The sequence below is a fragment of the Prionailurus bengalensis genome, chromosome A2, assembly GCF_016509475.1.
Source record: "Prionailurus bengalensis isolate Pbe53 chromosome A2, Fcat_Pben_1.1_paternal_pri, whole genome shotgun sequence".
Classification (NCBI taxonomy): domain Eukaryota; kingdom Metazoa; phylum Chordata; class Mammalia; order Carnivora; family Felidae; genus Prionailurus; species Prionailurus bengalensis.
The window spans coordinates 141,339,798-141,352,121 of NC_057348.1; the positions used below are offsets into that span (position 1 = coordinate 141,339,798).

The 12,324-nt window shown below is 33.0% G+C and overlaps 1 protein-coding gene across 3 annotated transcripts in view; it reads right to left on the reverse strand.

Annotated features, from left to right (window-relative positions):
- Positions 1–12,324, reverse strand: part of POT1 (protection of telomeres 1) — an 82,844-nt gene that overhangs the window by 11,757 nt on the left and 58,763 nt on the right. For all 3 annotated transcript variants that reach the window (XM_043589395.1, XM_043589397.1, XM_043589396.1), the window contains exons 13-16: positions 8,929–8,985; positions 6,681–6,837; positions 5,117–5,322; positions 1,708–1,843 (exon numbers count right to left, since the gene is read on the reverse strand). In XM_043589395.1, the coding sequence (XP_043445330.1) occupies positions 1,708–1,843; positions 5,117–5,322; positions 6,681–6,837; positions 8,929–8,985 (556 nt within the window). The remainder of the gene's footprint in view (positions 1–1,707; positions 1,844–5,116; positions 5,323–6,680; positions 6,838–8,928; positions 8,986–12,324) is intronic.

The following is a 12,324-nucleotide window of genomic DNA, read 5'->3' on the forward strand; positions in this document are numbered from 1 at the left end:
GATCACAAACCTACAACCACAAAGGACATTAAGCACAGTCTCTAAGAAGTGATTAAACAAAGTTACAAAGGAAAAAGAAGTTTTGAATATGATTAACAAGCTTGTCTAATGGACACAAGTAAACACTTTTAAAGACTAAACACAACTATTAAAGAATACACGTTCTTTTTAAAATATAGGCAATATATACAAAATCTGAACAAACATATTCTAGGATACAGCAAAGGTAAATGAATCTCAAAGATCATTATGAAGTGTATCAAGCGATTTGGTTAAAAAGTAATTTAACTAAAATACGAACAAATGTAGCACCTAAATTGTGTGTGTGAAATTTTTAAAACACACAGCTAAGTAATTCATGGCCCTAAGAAGATGTCACAATGAGAAATTAGAAAACATTTAGAAGTGACAAAAGAAAAAAAACAAAAAACTACATATCAAATCCTGGGTTAAAGCTATGTCTATTTTCTCAGGGGAAAAATTATGGACTGAAATATAAATATTAAAAAATATACTAAAATTAATGAATTAAGTGAGGTATGCATTCAATTAAAAACATTTGAAAAAGAAAAACCAAGGGAACCTAGGGGCACCTGGGTGGCTCAGTCCACTGAGCGTCCGACTCTTGATTTTAGCTCAGGTAAAGATCTCATGGTTTGTGGGTTTGAGCCCTCTGTCAGGCTCTGCGCTGACAATGGGGAGACTGCTTGAGATTCTTTCTCTCCCTCTAACTCTGCCCCTCCCCTGCTCATGCATACTTGCTCTCTCTCTCTCTCAAAATAAATAAATAAACTTAAAACAAAAAAACAAAAAAATGAAGAAATCTAGAAAAAGTAAATGCAGAAACTAAAGATAAGAACAATAAAACAACAGAGTATCAACAAAACAAAAGCTAGTTATTTTGGCAAAAAAAAGTCAAGGAAAAAAGGTGCAAATAATATTAAGTGGATTCAGGAACAAAGTAGAAATTTAAAAATCATCAAAAGTACTATGAACAATTTTATGTCAATAAATGTAAATTTACATAAGAAATGAAACTCTAAAAAATTCATTAATAAAATAGATTCAAGAAATAAAAAAAAAAACATAAAAGATGTATAACTGTTAAATAAACTAAAGCATTAGTTTAAAATTCTGTTTACAAAGAATCAGGTCCAGAAATCTGAGCAAAATAACTAAAACCTAAAGTAAAACCTTTAAGGTTTTATAAGTATTTTAATAATTTGACTGTATTAATATTTTACAAATTCGTAAAACAAAAGAAACCATCAAGTTAAAAAGGTACAAGAGACAGGCTATAAATTTCTTGAAATGCATGTCTACTTCTAGCTCCCAATATATCCTGATATCTTCCAGTTCCTCAGTGGCAACGAATCTGTAACTTCGTGGCACAGAAATTTTGGAATTCAATCACTTAACTTTTACTAGGATACAGCTCTAAACCTTTCTCTGTATTAGTATCTAAATCTTTGTGAAAGAAAGCAAATGAATATTAACCTCTGGGCTAGCCTTATACTTAGCACATTGTTGGTATTCGATATATATGCTACCAGAAGAATAAAATATATACCAGAAAAATCTAGACTCTTGTACATATAAATTGGTATTCAATAAGTATCCACTGAATATATAGCAACTAGTAGGATAAAATAATAATTACTCCTAAGCAGTTATTAATTCTCAAAATTCCCAGATCTGAAAGCATACCCATAGTGATGTACTTTTCCTTGTATAAGGAATGGTACTGAAAGATCAAGGACTTCCAGGTCTTCATAGCCAGATCTCACAGGAATTACACTATGAAACTTATTTGCGAGTTTGTAGATTTCACCGAGTGTTCCTCCTATGAACACAGAATAAATAAATCCTTCAAGTAGTACAAATATAACGAAGGCAAAATTGAGTGAGTATTTAAAGGAACACAGGAGGTATAGTAAAAGACTAAAAGGACTGAAAGAAAAATACAATGAAGAATTTAGAGGATTAATACATTTATTATAAAAAATAATAATTTGTAAACTTAGTATCCTGCACTGATTAAAGAAACCACTACACAGAAATGCTGAGACTTGAGCAAAATAGAAGACTTGTGAAACTTTAACCATCTTCCTAAATTTATACAAACTGCTCTTTTATGCTATAACACTTTGGTTTAAGTATTCAAAAGAAAATAAAATTGAGAGCCAAAATATAACAGGATTCTCATTATTAAATTTGCTATATACTAATAATGTCTAGGTAAATTAAGTCTTGAGTTTGAAATAAGTCTTTTAGACTTCCAGGTCAACATTAAATTTATATATAGCTGCGAAAAGTTTGTGCAATTACAATTCATGTATAGTGTTTGTTCACTTTTCCTAAAAAATCATTACATTTCTAATTGTATGACACAGTGGCCATGAAAGCCATCACTAGCTGAGAAGAAAGAGTAAGCCCAGGGGTGCAATACTACTAGAAGGCAGGATTGTCTAGAATAACTCAAACCTACTGGTTTCTTTCCTGGTGTATTTTTCACCTAGACTGAGCATTCCTCCTTCCTAGGGAAAGAGGATATGATTTATAAGAATACTTTTGTGTATTTCCTAATACTTGTAACGTTAAATTCAATTGTGGGGGGAAAGCACTCCCAGCACAGCAGAATAAGGACGTCCAAAAATACACTGCTCCATACAAGGAAAAAGAACACTGGCAAAAACTGTCAAATTTGACTTTTTTTGGAACTCTAGAAATTAACCAAAGCCTTGCAACAATCCAAGGAGTGTTTATTCAGAAAAAGCAGATAAATCTTGGTAAGAACAAGTTTTGTGGTGTTCTAAGTTGCCCAGCTCCCCATTCCTCTTTCCACAGCTTTGCGAAGCTGGAAGCCACAGTTCTGCCGTGTCGCACTGCAGTTAGGTCCTTGCCCCTGGATAGGGTTATAATACTCAGAAATATGATAAAATAAAAATAGCTTGCATTTTGATGAAACCCTTTTATATTTTAAAGTGCTTTCAGATATATTTTCACATTTGGGTTTCGTTAAAAAGCTCTGTAAGTCAGTGTTATTACTCTGGATATATTTATTTGTTCAATAAATATTTACTGAGAGCCAGCTGCATGCCTAGTGTCCTACCCTAGGAGCTAAAGATACAAAGATTAAAATGAACATGGATCCTAGTTACAGTCTAGTAAGCAAACAAGTCTATAAACAGATATAATACAAATACAATACAGGAAGAAAAGTGATCTACTGAAAGTTCATACACTATGCAATAAAAACCACTCAAATCTGCCTTGAGAATCAAGAGTGCTTGGTAGGTGTAGGTGTTCATTAAATATTTCACATGAATTGTTGAGTAAAGGGAATTATTAAGTTACTTATGAACATTAGAGCAGAAATTCTCAGGAGAATAGCAACGGAATGGCAAAGAGGTACAGAGAAATACCCTGGGTTTAGGAATTGCCTCCGGTTCAATATGGCTGGAGGGTGTAATGGAAATTGAGGAATGGCAGGAGGTGAGACTGAAAGTTTGTGGGATGAGTGACAGGATCAGGAGCTAAAGGTACTTCTTCATTCAAGCTTCTTTTGGACCCTCAAGGTCAACTTGGCTTTAACACAGAATTCTCTGGGAGGCAGTTCACAGGAGAACACTAAGGTGTACTGGATATCCTCCTAGTTGGCCCTACAAGGACAATACTTCTAGAAACTGATAGTTTCAAAGCTTTGTTTTATTTTTAGGGCATACGAATAGTCTTACTCCATTTTTGTGTGTGTGCATGTGTCTGTGTGCTTTGTTTTTATATCTACGTACTGGTAGAGATTCCAGTATTGCTAATGGACTAAGATGATACCACATTTCACTCATCAAAGTGGACACATTTTTTAAAGTGCTAGTATATGATGATGAAGATGGGGGAACAGATAATCTCATATGCTACTAAAGCATATGAATACTACGACAGCTTTACTGGAAAGTAACTGGGCAACATTTACTTAATTCTTTGTGCCCCCTCCCACCCCCCAATTACATTTCATTCAGGGAGAAGAAACTTCATCACAGAGTTAATATGTCAAAAAACCAGAAACAATTCAGTTCCACTTACTACCTGTAGTGGGGAAGATCCACAACTTCTCTATGATTCAGTTTTCTCATGTATAAAAAAGAGCTTACAATAGGACCAAATGAATAGGAATATTATCATGGTTAATTAATACATAGAAATTAAAATCATTTCTGGTATGCTGTAAGTGTATTAAGAGATGTTCATGAAAGGATACCAATGGTCATATTCATATGTATTTACATATATGTATTTTCTAAAACAGGTACATATTACTTTTATAAATAGAAAAATGTCACTAACAAAAATGATCATAATCCACTATAATAAAGATTAATTCATTTATAAAATAAAACTAAAGATTTCTCTGCAAATTAAAGATGATGTTTTCCTTCTATTATAGAATATTACTGAGGAAGAAAAGTCTCAAGGAAAATTATGAGACTTTAAATTTGGCATGGGGAAAAATAAGTTTGTGTGTGTGTGTGTGTGTGTGTGTGTGTATGTATATATATACATATATATATATACATATATATATATATTAGATAGATATTAAAATTAGTGAAAAGTGGAAAGGAAATGCAAAAATATGTATGACTCAGTTTCTTCCTTTTAAAACCTGTGATCTTTACTTGTTTCCAGGGTCCCTTCCTTGACCTAAATATCAATAGATGACTCTCATTTTTTTTTTTTTTTTTTTTTTTATGGAACAACAGTGACATCCAGAGGCCAAGGTAACAACAACTGTACATAACAAGCAGCCTCCTGATGAAACACTGCTCGACAATGAGCTTGAATCTGATTAAGATTCTATCCGAATTCAAGATAGACAAATGCAAACACTTGAGTTCAATATATGATTTCCAAATGTAATTCAGATTAGTTTATATGTGTGTATATATATAGATTTAAATCTATTTGTTATATATAATATATTCTATTTTATGTAATTTAATAATATTTTGACTTTGTATGTCCTAGGTTGCCCCTAAAATATATTTAACAATCATTAATCAGAGAAAGACACAAGCAAAAGCTATATTCTAATAAAACAGTAACTTAAATACCTTACCTTCTATCAAAATCAGACAGTCACTTGAAAGTGGGAGAATACCATTATTTTTCACAAAATGAACAGCTACTTTTCGTTCTCCTTGATCTTTAGTGGTCCACATTTTAGAATCATATAATGATGTATTTTGTAGTTTAGTATCTGGGATTTTAGTTGCACCCTCTTGTAAAATTATATCCAAATCACCCTCATGTGGAACTTCTTGCCTAAAATCATTGACAATGAAATAATACAAAACAATTGGTATAAGCTTGGAAATTCAAATTTAACAATTATCCAATTAAGACAAATTTGTTTACATGCTGATGCACCAGCTACTTATTTTAAAATGTGGAAATAATTCACTTTGCAGATTAAATGACTCTTATTCACAGAAAAAGATTTGATGATACTTCACAACTAAGTAGATCCATATCATAACTATATTAACTGCTAGCAATTTCCTTATCTGGTTTTGTGATACCAAGGATCCTATAACTATTTCTAACACCAATTCATTCTCCTCTGTAAGGAATGTTAAACTTCTCCATGGGAGAAAAAGATACAGCTTCCTGTTAAATATCCACTTAACACCTAAGTAATCTCTTTCACAGGGCACCCACTTTACAAACCAATACTCCTTTCAATTCCTTTTAACCTAGACTAATAATTTTAAAAAGTCACGTGGTAAAGTATGTATACAATGGAAATGGCATGATCTGGAACCAAAATGTCTATGTCCTTGCCTTGGTTCTGTCTCCAACCAGCTGTGTAACTTCAGGTAACACCACTTCACCTTTTTGACGTGATTCTCTTACTTGTCTAAAAAAATGCTCATAGATGGTAGTTTTGTTTGGCAAAGCTATAGGACTTTACAGAATTTAACAAACTGTAATTTAATAATTCTTCAACAATTATATAAAATCTGTATTTATATTTTAATTCCGACCATCATTTTAAGTTCAAATGGGTAGAAGATGGTCCCCATTTTAAAGTTTGATGATCAAAACTGTCTACAAATAGTATTATACTTAGATTGTGGAGGGCAAAATATGCATATATTAATGTACATACACAAATTATATTTATATACACAAATATAATGGACTATGTAATTATATAATTTTATAATATATATACACACATGCACACACACAAATATAAAGGACATGTACTATATTTACACATTATATATTTAAAGGGAAGACAGTCAAATTGCATAAAAAGAAAAAAGAGATTAAAAATAAATTCAGAATGTCTTGAGTGAGTAAGTACATAATCATTCTAATATAAATTTATTTTATATAAATATATAAATGTATGTATTCATGCATGTATTAAAGCTACTAAACTGAATTTAGATCTGAAAACAGCACCCACTTTTATTTATTACTACTAAGAAACATCAGAAGGATTTACTAAGAATTTAGTATTTTCTCTTAAAAATGTTACCACTGTTTCAAAATATAATATACAAAGTCACAATTTACACACTGCCAGGACTTAAACTGATTGGTATATATGAAAATGTATATTCACAAAATTATGAAATAAAAACTTCCGTTTTATTACAGAAAATACTTACAGTGTGTGACATTTAGGACAATGAAGTTTAACAGACTGAAGGAGACTTCTGGGCTTATATGACCTTAATTTTGCTCGAATACGATACTGTTGAGGAGCTTTTTGTTTCAAAATAGCACATAGTGGGGTTTTCTCCAAATAGTGATGATCTGTAAGTACTAAAAATAATTTTTAGATTAAGTCAGAATAACCTACAAGAATAATAAGAGTATTTATAATACGAATTCCCCTGAACCAGATACAATAAAACTGAATTATTTAAGTTCTATTGCCAACCTTGTTAATATTTTGCCACATTTGTCATCATCTCCATCTGGTAGCTCCCTCTCCATATATATCTCCTTACATATTCATATGTATACATGAATCATTTATGAATAATTTCCAGATATCATGCTCTTTTATCCCTAAATACTTCAGTGTGTATTTCAGAAGATTCTGAAGATTGGCATATTACAGTGCAATTTTCAACTTCAGAATATGTAACACTATCACTGAATCAACAGACATTATTCAAATTTTTCCAACTGTCCCTATGTTCTTCCTTAGATCTTTATTTTTGGGTCCAGAATCCAGTCCTGAACCATGCATTGCATTTATTTTTCCTGTCTCTTTGGACTCCTTTAATGTAGAACGGTCCCTCAGCTTTTCTTGGTCTTTTATTACACTGATATATTTGAGCAGAGGCCACTGACTTGGGTGTGTCTGGTTCTGCTCATGGTCAGATACAGATTATGCCCTTTTGGCAGTCTAGTATACTGCAAGTGATACAGGCGTCCCTCTCTGCATCGGAACAAGAGGCATACAAGTCACCAGCGTTTTCATTCCTGGGGATGTTAACTTGGCTCACTTGGTTATAGTGGTGTTCAACAGGTTTCTTCTCCACTATAAATTTATTATTTCCCCCTTTATAACTAATAAGAAAGTACTTGGGGAAATAGAAGTATCTCACTCCTCAGTAAACATTTAGGATCCTGCTAGTTTAGGACCCACTGGTGATTTACAACTAAGTCAGTTATTACTATCATGGTTGCAAAATGATTTTTTTTCCTAACTTCATCATTCCTTTTACATTTGTTAGCTGTCATTCTATCATTAACTAGGAACTCTCCACTCAATCGCACATACTTATTCATTCATTCATTTGTTCTTTTATTTACTATCCACACGGACTAATGGATCCCTACTACTGTTCAGTTTTACTCCATCACTAGTATTTTTTATTTTGATGCTCAAATTGTATCAGATTTGACATGCTCCATAATTAACTGAGAACTTCTTTACCTTCTGGCACAACAAGATGTTCTGGATTCATCTTGTAATTCTCCTGTCCCAATCCTGGAGCCTGCTATCTCTCCAAGCAGCCCTGATTCTTTTTAAGGGGGAATATCATTTATAAACCAAGATCTGTGCATGAGGTGCATCCATTGCTATTGGGTTGCCATTATTTTGAAGCCCTTTAACTGGACAGAGATAGGATATACATGCAAATGTGTTCATACTTATACTTCCACACATGCACCTGCACATGTATAAATATATACATATATGTATATATTTGCGCACACACACACACACACACACACACACACAGACATCTACATCTATTTCTACATTTATTTATAAAATCATGAGTCCATACTGACCCTTCTTATTCCAGTACAACACCACAAGTTTCTTTCTTCTGGCTTTCCCTCATTTCACAGTTACATGTTCTTTCTCCAATGAGAAACTCATATTATTATAATAGTATATTATAGAGCTTCATTTAATAGACTCGTGCTTAAAAATTTTTTTTCTTAATTTTTTTCATCTTAGCTGAACTAACAAAAAGAGGGCATCTGACAGATTTACTATCATTGCTAACATTAAAGTTTTGGGGTATACTGCCTTTATGGGCACATCGCTAAATTCATAGTGTGAAAAGATAAAAATTATGTCATATATTTTACACATTCTCAAAATGAAATAAGCCCCACTGCACTGTTAAATAGTAGAATATGTTTGACAAACCTCACACCTGTAGGACTTAAAATATATGTTCAATGTAAAAACATGTATCTTTCTGAGTTCCATTTTATGCCAGTTAGGATGAGGCACGGAAATGAAAGATAAATATGTGTATATTTTTGCCCTCATGGATATCTGCTCTCAATAATATATAGGAACAAATTAGTTGATAAATGTAAGGACAGACTTTATTATGCACACTATTACACCCTTATTTCAAAAATGAAACATAGTCTTACTTGTAGCTGATAGTTGCTGACATCTTTCTACCTCATATAGTGATACTGATCCAGAGCCTGGAGGAAAGAAAAAGGAAGAATTATACAGTTTTAAGATCCATGAAAAATTCCATATGGAACTGAAAACTATATTAACATTGTTGGTAAGAACTGAAGAAAATCTAAACAATAGTAAAACATGCCATGTTCATGGACTAGAAGGCTCAAAACTGTTTGTTAAGACATCAATTCTCCCCAAACTGATCTGCAGAGTCAATATAATCCTAATCAAAATTGCAGAGGCTTTATTACAGTAAAAGATAAGAGACTCTATCACTTAAGTGGAAATGCAAAGAATCCAGAATATAAAATATAATTCTGAAAAAGAATAAAACTGGCAGACTTATGCTACCTGACTTAAAGACTTACTATAAAGCTACAGTAATCAAGGCAATATGATATTGGCATAAAAACTGACAAGCATATCAAGAGAATTACATAGAAAGCCTAGAAATAAACCTGCACTTACATGGTCACTTTGATTTCTGATAAAGCAGGAAACAACCCAAAGGGAAAGCACAACCCTGGTGCTACAAAAACTGGAAATTAGTATAAGGAGAAAAAAGTTTACTTCATACCATACTAAGAAGTATTTCTGACTGGAAAACCCAGAAATAAATCCACATTTACACTCACTTGATTTTTGACAAAGACACCCAAGCCATCTCATAGAAAAAAACAAAAAACAAAACAAAAAAACAAAAAAACTAATGGTGCAAAGACTGGAAATTCATATTAAAAACAATGTCTACCTCATAGGGTACTACTGGGTATTACAAGGGAATTAGTGATACAGGCAATACAGATGAATTTCAAAAACAGTACATAAGAGAGAATATATTATTCCATTTATTTGAAGTTATAGACAATCTATGGTGGAAAAAAATCAGAACTTCTGGGGTTGCACTGAATGGGAAGGAACATGAGGGAACTTCCTGCAACAAGGGTGATATTTTACATTTTTAAAGGGATTTAAGTTACACAGGTTTATGTATTAGCCAGAACTTGTAGAATGGTACACTTCAGTTGTCCACTGCGTTTAACTTTACATCAAAAATCAAAAAGGTTCATCAACAAATACTGAATTCTAGTTAATGATGTTATTCTGAAGTTTTGAGGAGGTGTATTTATTTCTGTAACTTACTTTGACATGGATCAAATTATAAGATGGGTTGATTAGGAGAGAGTGAGAGAGAAATATATGACAGAACAAAGAGAATCCAGAGAGCAGGCATATGAGTGTTCACTGTACAACTGTTTCAATTTTTCTGCATGTTTGGAAATTTTTATTATTTTGGAAAAACACATTGTGAAAGAAATAAATGGGGAAGTGGATAAGACAATAAAGTTATTAAATTTAATAAGATGATGGCTTGATGAACACCATAAAATAGGATTTTACTTTAACAAGAAAGCAAAGGAGGGGCGCCTGGGTGGCTCAATCGGTTAAGTGTCTGACTTTGGCTCAGGTCATGATCTCACGGTTCAAGGGTTCAAGCCCCACATCAGGCTCTGTGCTGACAGCTCAGAGCCTGGAGCCTGCTTTCAATTCTGTGTCTCCATCTCTCTCTGTCCCTCCCCTGCTTGACTCTGTCTCTCTCTTAAAAATAAATAAACACGAAAAAAAGAATTAAAAAAACAAGAAAGCAAAGGAAGTGAACATAGCAGCAAGTTTTAATAGTGCTTTCTAAAATGAATTTGAGACTAAAAAAGTATCCATATTTTGGAATTACTTTGGCTTACATTCTATTGCATATCATAGTATGTTTGGGCGGCACCTGGGTGGCTCAGTGGTTAAGCATCTGACTCTTGGTCATGATCTCACAGTTCACGAGATCGAGCCTGATATTGAGTTCTGTACTGACAGTGTGGAGCCTACTTAGGATACTCTCTCTCTCCCTCTCCCTCTGTCCCTCCCCCCACACTCTCTCTCAAAATAAATAAACTTAAAAACAATTTTATAGTATGTTTTTATCATTTTTTTTAGGTGGCATCATACACAAACATGCATTAATAGTCCTTCTTCCTCAACATCACTAATAAATGGCATAAGAATTCATGACAAGAGAACCTGACTGGACATCATAAGCTGGCTAAGTAGAATTTCAATGAATCTGATCACCTAGTATTAGCCATTCTGCATGAAGTGAAACCAATTGTAAAAACCTTAAAAGCAGTCGAATAAGAAGAAAATCAGAGAAACTATGTGTAAAATATATATATGGTCTCCCTCAAACTGATTAAAATAATTTTAAAAACCCAATGGAAAATCAGGTAAAAGGTAAGAGCAGACAATTCAAAGAAGAGGAAGTAAAAAGGGCTGATAAAATATATTATATTTTCTATTTCCCAAGTACTCAAGGAAACTAAGTAAGATATCACCTTATATTTGCTACACTGCTATTTGCATATGAATTCTATGGCATTTTGTCATATAATCTGACAGCATCTATTAAAATAAAAGATGTGCTTATCCTTTGATCTGTCAACTCCTCTTTTAGGAGTTTATTTTAGAGAAAGAAAAGCAGGAATTTATAATTGTTCAAGGATAGCTATTAAAGCATTATTTGTAAGAGCAAAAAACTGGAAACCTGAAGGTGTATCAAATGGAAAACAGCTACATTTATAATGTTAGACTCACATTACAAAACATTATGCAACTATTAAAATGAGTTTAAGATTTGGGGTGCCTGGGTGGCTCAGTTGGTTGAGCGGCCGACTTTGGCTCAAGTCGCGATCTCGCGGTCCGTGAGTTCGAGCCCCACGTCCGGCTCTGTGCTGACAGCTCGGAGCCTGGAGCCTGTTTCGGACTCCGTGTCTCCCTCTCTCTGACCCTCCCCCGTTCATGCTCTGTCTCTCTCTGTCTCAAAAATAAGTAAATGTTAAAAAAATTTTTTTTTTAAATAAAATAAAATAAAATAAAATAAAATAAAATGAGTTTAAGATGGATTAGCCCAGGAAGAGATCTATGATACACTGACAAAGCAACTATGTAGTATGTCCCATTTTTTAAAATATTTTAAACAGAGGGGAAAGTCATATCTGTTAATGTACAGGCATATATATTTCTATAAACATGAAAGTGTTGAAGAAACCACACTAACTGTTAACATTACCTCAGTAGTGGGCATAAAGGCATGAGGAAGCTGTGTCACTTGGTATCATGACATGTATTATTAACTTTATAGTTTAAAAATAATTTAAAAATCTCTGAAAAAGGAGAAAAGAAATTTCAAAAAGTGTAATTACAAATTATGCTGTCTCCAAATGACTGTCAGTTGAAGTAAATTGCCCTCCTAATTGTAGTTTAATCACAGATCTGGCTAGGTGCTAGGAAATGTGGAGAGTTTTAAGGCA